Genomic DNA, 20,076 nt, shown 5'->3' on the forward strand with positions numbered 1-20,076 from the left:
GGCAGGTAAAACAATGCCAAACTGCATTAATTCTACAGTGTAGATGAAGCCCAGAAGGGATTCCAAGGGTGGTCCCACAGAAATATACCACTAAAGCCTTCTTAGAAGATGGCCATCCAAACTGTTCCAAGACTTCTGAAGGAGGAGAGCCCACCATCATCCAGGTTGTTTATTCCCGTGTCAAACAACACTTAGCATCAATGATGTTTCTCCTATAAGGTTCAGAAAAATTCTCGTTTTTGTTTCACCCAGTAGAATTAGATTGGCCCTGGGTCTTTTCTTGGCCTGGGTATAATATATGTCTATTCCTGCAAACTTGATTTTTTTTTTTATTTATATATTTTTTGCTGTTGACTTGTGTTTACCTTCTCGTTCCGGTGACACTTAGGTGCATTGGGATATTTGATTAAAATGTTCCTATGGTTAACCCAGGAACTTGTCCTCGCACTTCTCTCCCTGCCGCCTGTTAGAGATTGTGGGAGTTGAAGTCCAAAACAACTGGAGGGCCCAAGTTTGCCTCTGCCTGGTGTAGATGCCCCTTAATACAGTTTGATGTAATTTTAACTACAATGACTTATAATAATATAATATGTATTGTGAATATATATATATATATATATATATATATATATATATATATATATATATATAATGTACAATATAATATACAATAATATATCATATATTGTATATACATAAAATATTGATAATAATAAAATAAAAACTAATAATACATTATAATATTTATATATTATATATTACATGTAATATTACAAATAATATTACAGTATAATAGTATATAGTATAATATGGTAATATATAATGCTAATGTTGTGCTATTCTAATATTATAATATATTGCATGTACATATAATTTGTAAGCCGCTGAGTGCCCTTCGGGGTGAGAAGGGTGGGATATAAATGTTGTAAATAAGTACAGTAGAATCTCACTTATCCAACATAAACGGGCCGGCAGAACGTTGGATAAGCGAATATGTTGGATAATAAGGAGGGATCAAGGAAAAGTCTATTAAACATCAAATTAGGTTATGATTTTACAAATTAAGCACCAAAACTTCCATGTTATACAACAAATTTGACAGAAAAAGTAGTTCAATACACAGTAATGCTATGTAGTTATTACTGTATTTACGAATTTAGCACCAAAATATCACGATGTATTGAAAACATTGACTACAAAAATGCGTTGGATAATCCAGAACGTTGGATAAGTGAGACTCTACTGTAAATAAATAAATGGCTCAATGGTATGGGATCCTGGGAGTTGCAGTTTTACAAGGTCTTTGCCCTTCTCTTATTGGTGGTGCCTCACCAAACTACAAATCCCAGAATCCTCTAGCATTGAGCTATAGTATTTAAAGTGGAGCCAAGCTGCAGTAAATTCATGGGATTTGTAGTTTGGTGAGGCACCAAACTACAGAGGGCCAAAGAAGTTTGTAAAAACTACAACTCCCATGAAACCCAGAGACTTGAGCCACGTCTGTGAAAATCAAACTACACTAATTCTACATTGGGTCTTCTTTCCCCTCTTACTCGTTGCCCTTCACTAATATGAAAAGGTTGGGCAGCCAGGCCCACTTTTCACCTCAAGGACCGCCCCCACAGTGACGCCATCCTCTTTTCTCCAATAGGAGAGCGCCTCATTTGCCACGCCCCCTTCCCTCGCCGCTTAACACGTTGCCCCAACCGTCACACCCCTCCTGCCTGTCAAACTGGAGAGTGGGAATTAAACCAGCAAGGATTCAGCACCGCGGCGCTCCTATTGGCTGGATCAAGGGGCGGGGCGGGGCGCATGCGTCGCTCGCATGCTCTGGAGGGGTTGAGGGCCGGGGCGCCTGCGCCTGCGCTCTGCGCGCTTCTTTGACTGTCGAGAAAGGGTCTCATCGCTCGCTGGTGCTGCTGAGGGCGAAGATGTTGGGTGGACGGCAAGTGCCGAAGGCGCTTCGGGTGAGAGAGATGCTCCTTTCCCCGCCTTTCCTGGAGCAAGCGAGACTGCTTAGGGTAGTTATTTGGCGTTCCTGCCCCATCAAAGGGCCCCTCAGGGAATTAAAGGCCTGCTGCCTTTCTCTGTGTCCCTCAGGCCTGCTGTTTCCTAAGGTCCCATAGAAGAGGCATGGGCAAACTTGGGCCCTCCGGGTGTTTTGGACTCCAACTCCCACAATTCCTCACAGCCTCAGGCCCCTTCCTTTCCCCCCTCAGCCGCTTAAGCGGCTGAGGGGGGGAAAGGAAGGGGCCTGAGGCTGTGAGGAATTGTGGGAGTTGGAGTCCAAAACACCCAGAGGGCCCATGTTTGCCCATACCTGTTGTAGACGCACCCACAGTTAAGTCATCTTGGCTTCTAGAGAAAGTTCAGATGTCCTTTTTGTGCCTGTCTATATGGCCTTGGAGTCACCTGTTGACCTACAGGGCACCACATACATTTTATAGCATTTTGAAAGACAAGGCATTCTCAATAAGTGGATTTTCCAGTTCTTTCCTCTGAAATATACCGTACAGTGCCAGGTATTTGTTGGCAATCTCTTACAGGAGTACTAGACAGAACTAACTCTGCTTTGCTTCCAAGATCAGCTGGGATTTGGTGTCTTTAGGCTTTCAGCATCCATGTATTTGTAATAAGAGTAATAATAGGCATAACGGTGCCGAGGCAACACTGGATGAAACGTGCAGAATAATCACAGGATATCTTAGGCTTCGGGGGCCCTGGTGGCACAGTGTGTTAAAGCGCTGAGCTGCTGAACTTGCAGACTGAAAGGTCCCAGGTTCAAATCCTGGGAGCGGAATGAGCGCCTGCTGTTAGCCCCAGCTCCTGCCAACCTAGCAGTTTGAAAACATGCAAATGTGAGTATATCAATGGGTACCGCTCCGGCAGGAAGGTAACGGCATTCCATGCAGTCATGCCGGCCACATGACCTTGGAGGTGTCTACGGACAACACCGGCTCTTCGGCTTAGAAATGGAGATGAGCACCAACCCCCAGAGTCGGTCACGACTGGACTTAACGTCAGGGGAAAACCTTTACCTTTACCTATCTTAGGCCTGCACCTGTTGATAAATTCTACAAGCTAGCTGGCACCCCCCCCCCCCCCCATGCGCAATGGGAAGTTGCTGCTAACTGTGAGAGAAATAAGGTTGAACACTGAACGCCACCCACTGCATGGCTGTCAGCCTCCTCCCAGTAGTCTCAAATCAAGGAGAAGCTTCACAAGAACCACCACTCCTCTTAATGTTTTCCCAGCAACAGCAAGAGTATCCCTCTGGGCAGAAAAATCAGGCAATTCCAACTGGATTGCCCCCCCCCCCCCCCAACGAAGGGCAATTTGGAAGTCCCTGAACAGACTCAGAAGTGGAGTGGACAGATCAAAAGACAACCTGACGAAATGGCACTACCTAAAAGAATCCTCCACCTTGTGCAACTGTGAGGCAGAACTAACAACTCTGCATCTGTATGCTTGCCCAAATTGCCCTGTCTCTTGCACAGAGGAAGAATTGTTTAAAGCTACAGACAATGTGGTCGCTGGGTTGTTGTATGTCTTTCGGGCTGTGTGGCCATGTTCCAGAAGCATTCTCTCCTGACGTTTCGCCCACATCTATGTCGAAAGCCTTCGACAATGTGGTCGCTGTTGCCTGTTTTTGGTCTAAAATCAATTAGCCGCTTGTGCTCTCTCTATTATATCAGTTTCATACTTATTTATGCAATGTTTTTGACACTAAATAAATAAAAGTAGGGACCTCTATAATGCCTCAGAGGGAAATTATTAATCCAAGCCAGTTCTCCCTCCTGGGTCTCCTCTCTAGCCTGACCATCCTGATCGGCCATCTGGGGTCTCGAAAGACGGCTCAGGGAGCCAAATTGGTGTGGTTCAGGCAATGAAAAAGGTAAAAGATCAGGAGAGGAAAAGTCAAGTACGACTGTCATTCCATCACGGCCAGAACAATCTAGTGCTCCCTATTCAATGACTGAGGCCTCCCATGAAATGGAGACAACTTTGATCTCCTTGGTGGATGACCTCCACAGAGAACTAGACGGGTGTCCTGGCTAGTTATCCCGGATCTTTCAGTGGCTTTCAATATCATTGACCATGGCTCTACAGGATGGTGACTTGAGGGCACTGCTCTGCAGTGGCTCCACTCGTTCCTGGAGTATTGGACCTAAATGATGGTGCTGAGGGTTACCTGTTCTGACCCCTAGCCATTGGTTTGTGGAATCCCGCAAAGTTCAATTTTATCCCCCATCTACATGAAACTGCTGGGTGAGGTCATCCAGAGTTGTGGAGTTGGTGTCATCTGTACGCAAATGACACCCAATTCTATTACTCATTTCCACCCAAATCCAAAGATGCTCCCCAGGTTCTGTACCAGTGTCTGGCAGCTGTGATGGACTGGGTGAGGGCTAATAAACTGAAGCTTAATCCAAACAAAACAGAGGTCCTCCTGGTCAGTCACGAGGCCAGTTGAGGTATAGGGTGGCAACCTGTGCTCGATGAGGTAACACTCCCCCTGAGGACACAGGTCTGCAGTTTGGGGGTCCTCCTGGACTTAACACTTCAAGCCCAGGTTGGCAGTGACTGGGAAGGCTTTCGCACAATTAAAGCTTGTGCGCCACCTGTGCCCATACTTCGAAAAGCCAGATCTGACCACAGTGGTTACATCTCAAGTGAATTACTGCAACACACTCTATGTGGGGCTGCCTTTGAAGATGGCTTGGAAGCTGCAACTAGCACAAAGATCTACAGCCACGTTGTTGACAGAAGTTAATTATAAGGAACATACAACCTCGCTACTAAAGCAGCCTACTGGCTGTCTGTATTTTTCTGGGCCCAATTCAAAGTTCAGGTTATTGCCTACCAAGCCCTATATGGTTCAGGTCCAGCCTATTTACGCATCCAATCTCTCCCTATGAACCTATTTGAGCATTAAGATCTGCCGAGAAGTCCCTCCTCACAGTGCCACCTCTGTCACAGGCACAGTTGGTGGGGATGAGGGAGAGGGCCTTCTCAATTGTCTCTCTCTTCCCCCCCCCCCCCCCCCGCCCCCAGCTCTGGAATGTCTTCACCAGGGAGATTAAGAAAGCTTCCACACTTTTGACTTTTCAGAAGGAATTGAAAACCTGACTTTCTAAACAAGCCTTTGACAATGGTTAACACAATATCCAACGGTTGGAGGATTTAAATCGGACTAAGTTTTGATTGGATTTTGCTCTTTTGATCAGACTAGTGGCTGGGATGTTTTAATTGGTTTTTATAACATAACCACTATTTATTTTTACTTATGAATGATGGTTGTCTGTGTCAATTTAACATGTTGCTTTATTTTTCTCTTTTTTGTGTCTCTATTTTTGCTTATTTAAGTTAATTTCATTGTATATCTTAATATTATTGTTTATGGTTTGCACTGTTATTCTGTTGTAAGACTCCCTGAGTCCCCTCGAGGAGATGGGGCTGAATACAGATAAAGTTTTATTATTATTTGATACACAACAAGATTATTACACAGCAAATTGCTGGCTATTCTATTGGATCACACGCCGGACACTTCCTAAGTGTTTAGGACTGTGTGATGTATTGGCGAATAATGCATGCAGATCCGAGAAGGGTGGCCTTTTGCAGATGACAGATGGTAATTTTGTCAGCGCCGATGTATTTAAGTGCAATCCAAGGTCCTTAGGCACTGTACCCAGTGTGCCAATCACCACTGGGAGCACCTTTACTGGCTTGTACCAGAGTCTTTGCAGTTCGATCTTTAAATCCTCATATATAGATAAATTTTATTATTTATATTTATATTATTGTGTCAGCATTTCCATTATTATTATTATTATTATTATTGTATTATTTTAACAGTCCATGGTATCCTAACAACTAATTTCCAGCTCCACGTTTCAAATGTTAGTTGATTGTCCGCCCATCATCTTTCTTCACTTCCAGTTCTCACAAACATATATAGAAATGGAAAAAATGATGGCAGAGACAATTCAGACTTTAGTATTCAATGATGTACCTTTACACTTCAATATCCTGTCTAGTTTCATCACCTAACTGGCAATTTAATCTTTACAAAATCTCAGCTAGTCAGTATTATGTTAATATCTTTGTTAGGATCAGCAAAATAGTTGAGACAGATGCTGATCTGTTAAATTAAATTCTTCATCCTTTCCTAGGATGACAGTAGCCTTCTTGTTGATATGTATTGCATTTTGTTACATAATTGCTTCCACCATCTCTCAAGTTGTCTTCTTCTCTTCTGAGTTGTCCAAAAGTAGCCTCTTTCATGCTATTTTGTTACAATCCAGAATTCTGTCGTTTCTGAGTTCTGCGCTCTTGTTTTGCTATATCTGCAAAGGAGATTTAAGTGCTGTGGCTCCCTTCCCTTCTCAGCTGCCTATCTAAACAATTTGTTGAAGTTGCTTTAAGGGCAGAGACTTGGGATTGCTTGCTAAATCTTTCCTTTTTTAAAATGTGAGATTTTTAAAATAATAATAATCATCATCATCATCATCATTTAGGCTTTTATAGTGTGGTGTGGTATTCCTTATCTTGTTCATGAGGTTCCACTCTTTTGACATACAGAAGCTCCTTAGAATGATTTTTTGCCTGAGTTGGAAACTTTTGGCATAGGCCTTAAGAGATGAGGGTCACCACAAGACAGAGATTGGTGGCAGAGTATGATTTATAGAGATTCTAAGAGCTACAATACTAGGGGATAATGCACAAAGGTTCTCATACTCCTCAAATAATTTACTTGGAAATCAGTGTTCTCATATAGGGTGCTGTCTTGGAACTTCTTTTTAGTATGTCATTGATCACAGCAGCAAAGGTTATCAGGCAGAGCAAATGTTTGTTAATCTAAACTGCTAAGTGGGGCAAAAGTCATAGGACTAAAAGGTTAAGTAGCACCCATGTATGTGTAGTGCTTACTTAACAAATAGTTTAAGTGTTATAATTTTTGTGTAATCATGCTGTCTGAAAATTCTTCACAAAAGTAGAACAATTACTTTTTAAAACCAGTTCACAGCTTCTAGATACATTGAACAGTATATCTTTTTAGCTTTTTAATTGTTTCAAAAACTTTGTCGTTTGAAATATGTAAAAGGGACAAACACAGAAAACAGTGGTATGTTGTAATCAGTGACGTCCTAACATTCTGAAAATAACCTTTTCTTTTTCAGGCATTAACATATGTAAGTCGGGGTTATTCATCACAACGTGGCTTAAATGTAAGTGTAAAATATTGCATTTTCTGTGATAATGTAACACTTCCAAATCCAGCTATTTATATCACCAAGTTTGAATCTGCACTTGGCCATAGAAAACCACTGGGTGACAGAAAATCCTGTGATAGGTTTGCCTCAAGTCAGAAATGACTTGAAGTATACAACAAAACATCAGAGATATGTTTAGTAAGAGATGAGCTAAATACATTTTTGTTATTGTATATGTTATAGTGAAGTTTATCTATTTATCAGTCTTTTTAAGCCACCAGATAATGCAGAAGGAAGCAATACTTTTCTCTGAATAAAGAGATTTGTATTATTAGTCAAGTTAAACCAATACTGTGGTTTGATGATTCCTAAAATATTCTAAAACATTAAAACAATGGAGTCTAAATTGTCTAAACTTAAATTCTGAAATATATTTAATTGTCTTTATAGGTATACATAGCATTGTAATTGTTGCAATGATTTTGTTTATAAGGAAGTCGTCATTGTCAGTGCTGTACGGACACCAATTGGATCTTTCCAGGGATCCCTTTCTTCACATCCAGCAACTAAACTTGGTTCCATTGCAATTAAAGGAGCTGTGGAAAAAGCTGGTAAGTTAACCAGACTGGCTCCATAGTTAATTCCTAAACATTTCTCCTACTGTTTAGCCTTGTTCTTCTTTTCAGAGTGGGATCAAACCATGAGGAACCAGTCTGCATAATAGACATTGTACAAATTGCCTGTAAAAAGAAAATCAAGGGAGTGGGGTTTGCTTTCCTCTGTTACTTTGGTGAACTAAAGATAAACTCAAAGGGTTCTATCATCTAGATAAACTTTGAAAATTATCTTCTACCCTGTTTCCCATAATATAAGACATCCCCAGAAAATAAGACCTAGTAGAAGTTTTGCTGAATTGCTAAATATAAGGCCTCTCTGAAAATAAGACCTAGCAAAGGTTTTGTTTGGAAGCATGCCCGCCAAACAGAACACCAGAGCATGCAGGATCGGTAAATGTACGTACCATAGAGTGTTGCACATGGAAATAATGGTAGTAACAAGAAATTCTTGATAGGATTCACAGTTTGTCTGGTTATGCTGGTTTGTGATGACAACTACTGTACAGTATATAATAAATGCTCATTTTTTTTGTTCAACAATAAATGTGAATTCTTCTTCATGGAAAAGTAAGACATCCCCTAAAAATAAAACCTAGAGCATCTTTGGGAGCAAAAACTAATATAAGACACTGTCTTATTTTTGGGGAAACACGGTATGTGGAAATTCTAAGGAGTAATTCTTGCTACTTTTTACTGTTTATCCAGATTATAATTCTTTTGCTGTAGACCAGTGATTCCCCAAGTGGGTGCTACCGCCCCCTGGTGGGCGCTGCAGCGATCCAGGGGGGCGGTGATGGCACCTATTAGGACATGGGGCGGGGCCAGGAGAGTAGGCGGGGCCTCCTTCCAAGAGCTCAAGACAGGGCTGAGCCTTTGTACCTCTCCTGAGAGGCCTTTTAGGACTAAAGGGCAGGGCTAGAAGCGGGGCCTCTTCCCAAGAGCCTGTGTATACCTCCCCCTCCTCTATTCCCGCCCCCTGTGTCCTGGCAGGCGCTGCAGGACAGGGAGAGAAGCTCAGACCTGCCTCAGAGCTCGTAACTCTGCCCATTCCAGTCCTGGCCGCCCATTGGTGGCCCCGCCCACCTCCCCCTCCCCCTCCCAGCCCTGCATCTTGGACTAGGGGAGAGGCTCAGCCCTGCCCTCTTGTGCAGGAGCCATGCCCACCCCTCTAAGCCATGCCCCCCCCTTTCCAGGGGGCACTGAGTCATATTTTTTCAGGAAAGGGGGCGGCAGGCCAAATAAGTTTGGGAACCACTGCTGTAGACTATGTTGCATTGTGAGCATACTATCACTCCATTCTTAGAAATTACTTATCCTATTACTATTAGGCATCCCTGCACAAGAAGTCAAAGAAGTATACATGGGCAATGTTATCCAAGCAGGGCAAGGACAAGCTCCAGCAAGACAAGCAACCCTTGGCGCAGGTATTAAAATGTGTTTAATTATGTCTCTAGCTTAGTAGACTGCTTGGTTAGCAAGGTTATAACTTGGCACATGTGGACGATCCTTTCTGCAGCATGTTACTTGTCCAAAGTAAGATTCATTGTTAAATATTTAAAAAAGTAAGCACTATTACAAAATATAATTGATATACTATCCTTTAACTGGATCGCAGACTAAGAATGTGAATTTGGATTTAGTCTGCTACACTCAGAACTGGAATAGTTTCTCCATTAGTTACTTTCTTTGTTCCACTTTCTACAACTCTTCATCTGCTATGTAGTGATGACAGACTATTCAGCCGATATGGGAGATCTACTGTTTTTTTTATGTTGTGAAGCAGAAGTGGATGAATCCAGTGTTTAGCTCGGGAAGGAACAAATTACCTGACAATTCAAGAGGCTTCTCACACTTTGGGATTGATTGAACGATTACAGAATACTATCTGGGAGAGCAAAAAAAGCATATAGCATTGGATTATAAATTAAGATTCTATGGCATCTTTTTATTTTAATTAATTAAATCAATTTGATTTGTACAAATACCCTTGGCAGATAATCCCTCTTTATTTTAATTTGGTTCAGGTTTACCAGTTTCTACCCCTTGCACAACCGTCAACAAAGTCTGTGCATCTGGAATGAAATCCATTATGATGGCAGCACAGAGTCTGATGTGTGGGAATCAGGTAGGAGAATCTACATATTTTTTTTTGTAAAAAACACACTTTTGGATCTGTGAAAAATATTTTAAAGTATTGTCTAATAATGATAGGCCAGACTTCCTGTGCCTGCGTCTTTTGAGTAACTGCTGTTTCAGGGGCCTCTTTGATTTCATTATACTCAATGTTGCTTGGGTTAACACTAGTACTATATCAGAAGATGGCTTGCCTATATTATATCTAACATATCAGATATATTTTTTTTCTCTTAGAAAGTTGATATCTATTATAAATGGTCAACTAAACAAGAAAAATAACAAATGATAGGAACTCTAATTATTGCATTACTACAAACCACTTTGTCATTATGTACTAGTTTTCAGACACAGAAAGAATGGAGAACATGTTTAAAATCTTGAATATTTTATTTTTTATTCTTTTACATTTTTGACATAAGGAATAATGTTGCCTACATTACTTACACTCTGTCTGAACAGGATGTGATGGTGGCAGGTGGAATGGAGAGCATGTCCAATGTGCCCTACACAATGGTCAGGGGGGCAACGCCGTATGGAGGAGTTAGGCTTGAAGATCTGATTGTAAAAGATGGCTTGACAGATGTTTATAACAAAATCCACATGGTAAATATTGCTTTGAATGTCTTAGATCTATATTTCATTGTGTTGTCGAAGGCTTTCATGGCCGGGATCACAAGGTTGTTGTATGTTTTCCAGGCTGTATGGCCATGTTCCAGAAGTATTCTCTCCTGACATTTCACCCACATCTATGGCAGGCATCCTCAGAGATTGTGAGGTACCTCCCAATCACTGAGGATGCCTGCCATAGATGTGGGCAAAACGTCAGGAGAGAATACTTCTGGAACATGGCCATACAGCCCGGAAAACATACAACAACTTTATTGTTTTGAAATTGTAGGTAACTGTTCTGTATAGCACTAATCTTTGAATAAAGGAACATATTAAATTCAATTGACAAATACTGTCTCAATCTCTGCTAAATTTGAGCATAGTGCTTTGGGTAGAATTACTATTCACACAGAGCAATGAGTTGCTATGAAAACTTTAAGTCTTAGAAAGTGTTTCTCTTCCTTCCTGGTAATAGAACTTGAAACAGGTATAATAACATAGCAACTCCCATTATCCTCAGTGTGTATAGCTGTGGAGAGTCTTGTGGCTTTTCCAAGCTCTGATGACTAATGTAATTTGCCTTATATCCTGCTGTTGTCATAGCAAGGGTTCACTATTCCAAGCCATTAATAAGAAACCAAGAAAATGCTTTATGTACATTGTGGATAGGTTAACAGCAAATATGGGAGATCCGACAACATGGCAGTTGCTTTCAATGCCAGCTCTTGTTTTTTGTAATGGTTGTCACAGTAAAGAGGCTATTCACACACCTTTCTAATCACAAGCCTATGCAGTTTAAGAGCAAGTCGTGGTGTTTTGTACATCATCCTCCACTCACTGCACTTTCACAGATGCTAACATCCAACCCTATAGATTTCATAATAATTTCATCTCTGTATCTCTTCTTCAGTCATATATCTGGAAGCCATGGATATGCAAAGCATTTTGTAGTGTCTGCAGAATGTATAAGAGAGGACAAAGTGTGGCCTTCCATATGAGCATAAGTTGCAACTCCACATCAACCTAGTTAGTATCATCAATGGTGAGGGATGCCAGGATTTGCAAATGAGCAACATCTGGAGGATCAGGTTTTGTCCATGCCTGAATATAATCCCTAAAAGATTGACTATCTGTTGCTGATGTGGAAAGGAAACTTAAAAACATGCCTGTTTCTTTGGCCTTTGAGTTAGCTCATTCCTGTGAGCAAAAATGTGGGTGAATTGCTTTGTCAACTGGAAGCTGTTGCTACTGCTGGGTGATACTAAAGAAAAAGCACTTGAACTTCTACACAGGCTGGAATCCTGTTGGGATATCACGCCAAAGTAACAGTTAATTACACGAGTAGTATAGTAGTTTGTCAGAGGGGTGATGCAGGCATAGGGGTAGATGCCTGGAAGCTTTATTCTGTTTTTGAAATATGTGGCTTCAATGTGTGTGTGTGTGTGTGTGTGTGTGTGTGTGTGTGTGTGTGTGTGTCATTGAAGTCAAGAAACTATGGGAAATCATTGCCACAGGACAGGTTATTGTTCCTTGCCTCCATAGATACTCTTCTCCCTGGAAGCCAGGGTAAGAAACATGGTGGCATGACATCAGTAGCTTTCTCTCTGCGACTGCCATCCTTTTTGTCTTTTCTGCTGCCTCCTTTGGCATCCAGTGGCTGAACTGTTGTATTCTTTAAAAGGCTCCTCATGTTGTTCTTTTTTGATTTCCTATTTTGTCTTCCTAAATGCAGGGTAACTGTGCAGAGAATACAGCTAAGAAATTTTCTATATCACGGGAAGACCAAGATGCTTTTGCTATAAACTCTTATACCAGAAGTAAAAAAGGCTGGGATTCTGGTATTTTTGCAAATGAAATTGTATCTGTTACGATTTCTCAGAAAGGTAATATGATGTAATTTATATAGTAATATAATAATTTTATATCTTATGAGTTATGACAAGTTATATGTACAAGTGAGTGAAAAGTTAAAATTGATATAAAATTGAAATAGAGCTTAGGAGCTGGAGTTAAGACTGGGCTCCCCCTTGCTGTAATCAGGGCATACCATTAATGTTTCAATAGTATTTGAATCCTTCATGTCAGATTTTCTTGTGATGAAGCCACTGTTTTGTTCTAAATTCCCCTCTCAAGTTAACGGACAATAGAATGTAGAACCAATGTTGTCCATGCATTTTTTAAAGCATTCTTACTTTAATAACAGAGGTGCTTTTTCAGAGATCAAAGCATGATGGAAATGATTTCCACAGGTTTCTGTGGCATTATATTATGGTATAGGTCTGCTGGGTTAGATTCAACTATGAAGTATGCTAAAAACATTTGAATCCCTGTATAAATCTGCCCATGTCTTGAAATGTTCTGAGGAGGCCCTTCCTGCTGCCTCATTACCCTCGAAGGGTACATTTGATGGGAAAATAAGAGAGATCTTTCTCAGTGGTTGTTTCCAGCCTCTGGAACTAGTACCATCCTTTATGTCCTAGTGCAGACCGCTGAAGAATGTTTTGTTTTTGCAGGCCTTTGAAAGCTGACTCTTCAAGGGAAAGGAGTCTTTTATGTGCTCTGCTTTAATTATAACTGGGGTTTTTTTAGTAGTCTGTTTCTAAATGCTTTTTAAATTGATTAATTATAATAACTTTTGTACAGTGTAAATTATTAGCTATATCTCCTCTTACTTTTACTAGTCACTTTGAATCCCAGATTGCAATCATGGGTGTGTTATAAACATAACAACAATAATTGTTTTAGGGAAACCGGACATAGAGGTTAAAGAAGATGAAGAGTATAAGCGTGTTGACTTTTCCAAAGTTCCAAAGCTGAAGGCAGTTTTTCAAAAAGAAAATGGTACGTTTTGAATCTGATTTATAATGTTCTCTTAGTTTGGTTAAAGTATATTATTTTTTATAAATGAATATAAGCATTGACTGTTCTGGCACAGGATTGTTTTGTGATTGTAAGCAACTAGTTTTTACATTACAGTTGAACTGCTTCCTGGAGCTGACTGAACAGACGAGCTCCAAAACCATTCAAAAATGGGATATTGGTATTTCATATTCTGATTGTTGCCTCTTCCAGTGATCCTATCTTCTTTTATCTATAGATGTAAGCCAAGAAAACTTGCAGATGTGTTCTTTTTGGGACAATGCCAACTGTATTGACTTGCTGCACCTTGTCTGATCAGTTTTGAATAAAGATAGTGCCTGGGTGGAATGAATGATTCTACATCATATTCCCTTGTCTTTTTCAGGAACAGTAACTGCAGCCAATGCCAGTACACTGAATGATGGAGCAGCTGCTTTGGTTCTGATGACTTCAGAGGCAGCCAAGAGATTGAATGTTAAACCATTGGCTAGAATAATAGGTAGGTTGCCTGCCTATCTGATTAATCTTTTTTGGGGGTGGGGGGAGAACTTGTGCAGCCCTGACCAAAAGTAGATGGCAATGTGATTTGGTTTTGTCTTTTATTTGTGAGTTAAGATGAAAGATCTGCCTTTAGATCAAAAGAGGCTGTCACAGTTTTTCCTCTCAAGCAATCAAGCAAAAATGTATATGTAAACGTTGGATACACTGAGCCCTTGGTATCTGCTGGGACTTGGTTCCAATATTCTCTCATGGATACCTAAATCCATAGATGCTCAAGTCCCATTATATACAATGGTATCATAAATGAAATATAAAATGGCAAGATTAAGTTTTGTCTTATCTTTTTTAAAAATAAATATTTTCAAACAGTGGGTGGCTGAATCCACAAAATCTGTGTATATAGAGGGCTGGCTATACTTAAAATATCATCAAAGGAAGGATTTCAGAAGCTGCAAACTTTTAGTTCAGTTGTCGATGCAGGGGGAAAAAACCCATAGAGCTTACATTGCCTACATAATGATTTTTAATTCACATCAATGTTTGCATAGCTTTTGCAGATGCTGCTGTTGATCCCATTGACTTCCCAATTGCACCAGCACATGCTATTCCTAAGGTAGGAACTCAAATTGTACTGTTCTCCTATTTTCCAATAGAAAACCTTTCTTAAAGTAGGCCTCGTATAATTTGCAATCTGTCATAATTTATCAAAATTACATTTCAAATGCATCTGTGAAGCAAAGGAAAATAAAAAAATACCAGTGTTTCATCGCACAATAGTCTTTTTTCCCCTTTTTTCCCCTTCAGAAAAGTGGGGGTGCGACTATTATGTGGTGAAAAAAATGGGGGGCCTATGGGGCCTCTGTCAGCTGGTAGCCTCATCTGCCGGTACGTATGGGTGAGCTAGACCTACGTTGTCACCTTCAGCTGCCGAATGATGGAAGGAGACTGCATAGGCCTCCTTTGCTGGAAGGCAAGAGTTGCAGGGCCTGAGACCCCCATAGCTCTCCCTGGCAGTTGTGTAGGTGAATGAAGGCTCGCCCACCCATGCACCTGCTGGACAGAACTATGAGGCCCGTACGCCTGCCCCTCAGAGCTATGAGGGCTGCTCCATACAGGGGGTGCCAAGAATTTTAAAAGAACAAAACTGGGATCTCCAGAAGGAGGTATGTGACTGTTATGCGATGGTGACTATTGAGATGAAATATGGTATTTCAGTAAAACCAAAATGTGTTGTGTGTCCTCAGATCGTTTCAGACCTATGATGACTTTAATTCAAAGGTATCCCAGGATGTTCTTGACAAAATAGGTTCTGAGAAGGTTTACATTTGTCTTTCTCTCAAGCAGAAAGAGTGACTTGCTCAAGGAGACCCATTGGGTTTTCATGAATAATTAGCCATAAGAGCCCTGGTTACCAGAGTCATAGTAATCATATAACACTATTACATGATGCTGAAACTGGAAACAAAATTAATGTTTTGTGTAGAATTGACTTTTGTATGCTTAATGTTTTTAAGTTGACACAACTAAATAAAAAATAATCACAGAACCTGTATCTGCGATTTCACTTACCCATGCCCAGAGAAAAAGGTTCTCTCTCTTGGAATTTATTAGATCTTCCAGATTATTCTATGGTACAATTTCCCTGAAAGATACCATAGGATTTTTTGGAGGACTTGGCAAATTCCTAGAGACAATACCTCTGTGTCCTCAGTGCTAATCTGTGATACCCTGCAAAGAGAACTAAACTCTTCGCAGGATAACGTCATTAGTTGCATTGGTATTGAGTCCTTTTCTAAGATCAATTTAAACTTTCAAGTCCTGAATGACTTTTGACCAGTTTACTTGAAATACTTCCACTATGAACCCTAAAGCCTTCTTCACAAACCTTATTATGATGAAGATGAAATGATGAACAGTATATTTTCTTTCTCTTTCAGATACTTAGTCAAACAGGACTCAAAAAGGAAGATATTAGTATGTGGGAAATCAATGAAGCATTCAGCGTTGTTGTCCTAGCCAATATGAAAATGCTGGATGTTGATCCACAGAAGGTGAATATTAATGGAGGAGCAGTGTCCTTGGGACATCCAATTGGGTAAGTGAACTTTTCTATATAATAAGGAAAATCTACTGTGGGCAGTACGAGTCTCCTTTAGGAGAAGAAAGTGGGATGACTGTGATGACAGTTGTATTTTATAGTTTTGGTGATCAGAGGCGGTCCAACCATAAGGCAAAATAGGCATTTGCCTGTGGCGCCATCGTCCCGGGGGCACCATCGTCCTGGGAGGAGGGCACCACTCTCCACCTCCTTCTCTTTCGGGCCTTCCAGCGGCCGCGCTGGGCCTTCCGGCCAGCGCAGACCCACCTTCGCAACACGCAAGCCCACCTTTGGGGCCTTCAGAGATTGTGAGGTCTGTAGGAACTTGGAAGCTAGGTATGTGGGGTTTATATATCTGTAGAAGGTCCAGGGTGGGAGAAAGAACTTTTCTTTGAAGCAGGTGTGAATGTTGTAATTAATCACCTTGATTAGCATTTAATGGCCCTGTGGCTTCAAGGCCTGGCTTCTTCTTGCCTGGGAGAATCTTTTTTTGGGAGGAGTTAGCTGTCCCTGATTGTTTACTGTCTGGATTTCTTCTGTTTTCAGAGTGTTGTTCTTTATTTATTGTCCTGATTTTAGAGGTTTTTTTTTTAATACTGAGGGCTATCTAAGTCCACACTGCCCTATATCCCTGTTCAATGTTTAGTGCTAAATTTGCAAATACAGTAGAGTCTCACTTATCCAACATAAACGGGCCGGCAGAATGTTGGATAAGCGAATATGTTGGATAATAAGGAGGCATTAAGGAAAAACCTATTAAACATCAAATTAGGTTATGATTTTACAAATGAAGCACCAAAACATCATGTTAGACAGCAAATTTGGCAGAAAAAGTAGTTCAATACGCAGTAATGCTATGTAGTAATTACTGTATTTATGAATTTAGCACCAAAATATCATGATATATTGAAAACATTGACTACAAAAATGCGTTGGATAATCCAGAACGTTGGATAAGCGAGTGTTGGATAAGTGAGACTCTACTGTATAGTAATTCCTACATAACATTACCATGTATTGAACTGCTTTTTCTATTGATTTGTTGTAAAACATGATGTTTTGGTGCTTAATTTTTAAAATCATAACGTAATTTGATGTTTTATAGGCTTTTCCTTTATACTTCCTTATTATCCAACATTTTCGCTTATCCAACGCTTTTATTTTTCAGTGATTGGTTTGGGGGGGCGCCAAAATTCTGTTCGCCTACACTTGAAAAATACCTAGGGCCGGCTCTGTTGGTGATAGCAGTTAAAGAAGACAAAACTGCTAGTTCTCTTCCATTCAGTTCTTTTAAATTCCTTGCAAAATTATCTGAAATAAGACTAACAGTTTTAAAATATTTTTAATTTTAAAAATACCATGCGTAGCATTCACAAATATTTCTCAGATTTAAAAAAAAATCTATTAATGGTTTATCTTAAGCTAAATATTCCACTTCTGAAGATATGGGGAAATTAGTTTGTCATGCTTAAGGTTAGTTGATGGTTATGTATTTTGAAGTTGAACATGATTTGCTATCTTATTAAGGTGGGAAGTACATTGCCATTCAGGTATTCTTGGATTTCTTTGTATCATAAGTAGTTAGAATTCCCTACATGTCCTGAGACTATTGGCATTATATAGTTGTAGCTCATTGATAGAACATGGAAAGGCTGTTGCTTATGGAAAGAGTTCAGCATGTGGAAGTGGGAAGTCTGTGATCCCTAACTCCAACACCATGTTACGAGCCGCAGGTTCCTAACTCCAGTTTAAAACATTGGAAGACTGTTTACATCCTGAGAACTGGTCTTTCATTAAATGGGCCTAAACCAGTTCATATCATGCTCTAGTTTTTGTTTTATCTATCTATTTTATTTTCTTGAGGAAGAGTGTAGTGTAGTGACTTGAATGATGGATTACAACCCTTAAGACAAGGTTTCAATTCCACACATGGAAACCCACTGGGTGACCTCATATGAGTTACACATAGCCCCAGAAAATGCTTTGAAAGGTTCACTGTTAGTTGGAAACAACGAAGGCACAAATGTTGCTGTTCTCCTGATTCCCACTTACCATATTGTACTGATAGATTAGTGGGTTGCAATAAAAGCAGAATCAATCTAAAAAGCGTAATGATGAAGCCTATTCATCCACTGAGGGTGGTCTCATAATTCTAAAGGAGAAAGATAGCTAAGATGCAAGTATCCTAAGGCCACATTTAGTTGAGCTGGATGCTGTTGCTCACAAGGCAAAATAAAAAAGTAAGCTTGGTGATATCAAACTTAAAATGAATTGATATTTGTGTGTGTGTTCTTTTCTATTTTAGGATGTCTGGAGCAAGAATTGTTGTTCACATGGCTCATGCGTTGAAACAAGGAGAGCATGGCCTTGCTGGAATTTGCAATGGAGGAGGAGGAGCATCTGCAATTCTGATCCAAAAGCTGTAGCCAAAAGCATCAAGCCTTAAGACTTAAACTATCCAGTGGCTGTTAGATATCTATGGAATTGCCGCACAAATCCCTAGAATCAGTCTATCATTTAAAAGAAAGAAAATGTTTTTTAATGTAGCATGCTTCCTTACAAGTTTTTTTTTTACCATAAGGACTATAAACCATGTTTGGAAATTTAACGACTGGAAACAATAAAGACTGTATACATCATGACTGACCATTATAGACAAATTCTGTCATACGGTTATTTTTATAAGTAACACTGTGAGCATATTCCTTATTAATTTAGTGAAGGGTAGGGTCTTTTTGATCCACTGGTTTTTTTTATTAGAATCCATTTGATTGATGCATCAGTTGGGGCCAATATTAAATTACAGGATGTCATAAAGGATCTTCTTAGCAAAAGAACTTGTTTTCAGCATCAGGATTGAAAGGAGCTTCAAATGCAGGTTCAATCGTTTGTTACCATTATTTTTTTTCCCTTTCAAGATCTCTTTTCTAGTGAGCTTGCATTCCAGCATGATAGAGGGAAATATGCCCATTCACATTCTCTATCATTCATTGTCTGTGCTTTAATTTTTAAAGTTGCCCTAGTTTCTCAAACTGTGCTCCTCCAGATGTTTAGGACTTCAGCTTCCACAATTCCCAACAGCTGGTAAACTGGCTGGGATTTCTGGAAGCTGAAGTTCAAAGCATCTGGAGGAGCAGAGGTTGAGAAACACTGCCCTAAATCATTTGGTGTTGGCAGCGAACAGCATATAAAGTCTGAGCTTTATAAACACGCGAAATCCCAGCTGCCAATATAGATCCTGTACATCTCATTATCTTCCACTCTTAAGGATTATCATTTTGTTGACACTTCATTTTGTTCTTTACAGTTACCGCTCCATAAAATCATAAAAACTGTTCCTCCTCTTTAGCAGGTTTTGTCAGAAGGCATTTTGCCCATATGACACTTAGCTTGACAACACGATCTAGGCATATTCATAGTCAACAAGCTGATCATGAGCCAATAATATTCAGCAGCTAACAAAAGCCAGTGACTAGGTTTCATGAAAAGTACAGGTTGAGTATGAGTACCCCTTATCCATAACTGAAATCCAAAGTAGTCCACATAGGCAGTTTAGATACTGACACATGTCAGATTACACTTGGCTTCTCTTTTCCTTTGAATAGCAAATCCCAAGGAAATAGGGCTGTTCACACTACATCAATTTAATTGATGTTTTTCCCTGTTGGTTTGGAGCAAGCCTAATATAGTTAATCCCTTTGTCAGCAAGGTAAATAAAAAATTTGATGAACTTTACATTCTTGGCAGTCTTTGAGTTCTACCAAATATCAGAGTGGTTGAATTCTCCCATTACTATTTTGTGTTTCTTTTTTTATGATTGGTTATTTTTCTGGTGTGAGGGGGGTCTACTACATCCCGAGACTGAGATGTCACCCAAATGCCCTCAGCCTGATTCCAGTTTAATCATGGGGCTCCTCACAAATATACGTACACATCCTAAAATGTTCTCATCATACCGTTTCTTTAGACAATTTGTATTCCTCCATTGCTTCATTCCAAAGCATGAGATTCATCCACCATATGCCTGTGTTGCCTTGAA

The 20,076-nt window shown here is 40.1% G+C and overlaps 1 protein-coding gene across 2 annotated transcripts; it reads left to right on the forward strand.

Moving 5' to 3' along the window:
• Nucleotides 1-1,812: 1,812 nt before the first annotated feature.
• acat1 (acetyl-CoA acetyltransferase 1) lies at nt 1,813-18,676 on the forward strand. 2 transcript variants are annotated; one of them, XM_003228500.4, is made up of 12 exons: nt 1,813-1,967; nt 7,185-7,232; nt 7,711-7,828; nt 9,163-9,258; nt 9,859-9,959; nt 10,430-10,573; nt 12,312-12,462; nt 13,325-13,420; nt 13,824-13,937; nt 14,488-14,552; nt 15,877-16,034; nt 18,343-18,676. In XM_003228500.4, exons 1-12 carry the CDS (start codon nt 1,932-1,934, stop codon nt 18,461-18,463), a joined length of 1,248 nt encoding a protein of 415 aa, XP_003228548.1. In that variant the 5' UTR covers nt 1,813-1,931; the 3' UTR covers nt 18,464-18,676. The 2 variants fall into 2 exon arrangements, with proteins under 2 accessions (XP_003228548.1, XP_016853527.1); XM_016998038.2 differs by lacking the exon at nt 1,813-1,967 and adding an exon at nt 3,872-3,895.
• Nucleotides 18,677-20,076: the final 1,400 nt, after the last annotated feature.

Source organism: Anolis carolinensis, chromosome 3 (assembly GCF_035594765.1).
Source record: "Anolis carolinensis isolate JA03-04 chromosome 3, rAnoCar3.1.pri, whole genome shotgun sequence".
In the NCBI taxonomy this organism is placed as follows: domain Eukaryota; kingdom Metazoa; phylum Chordata; class Lepidosauria; order Squamata; family Dactyloidae; genus Anolis; species Anolis carolinensis.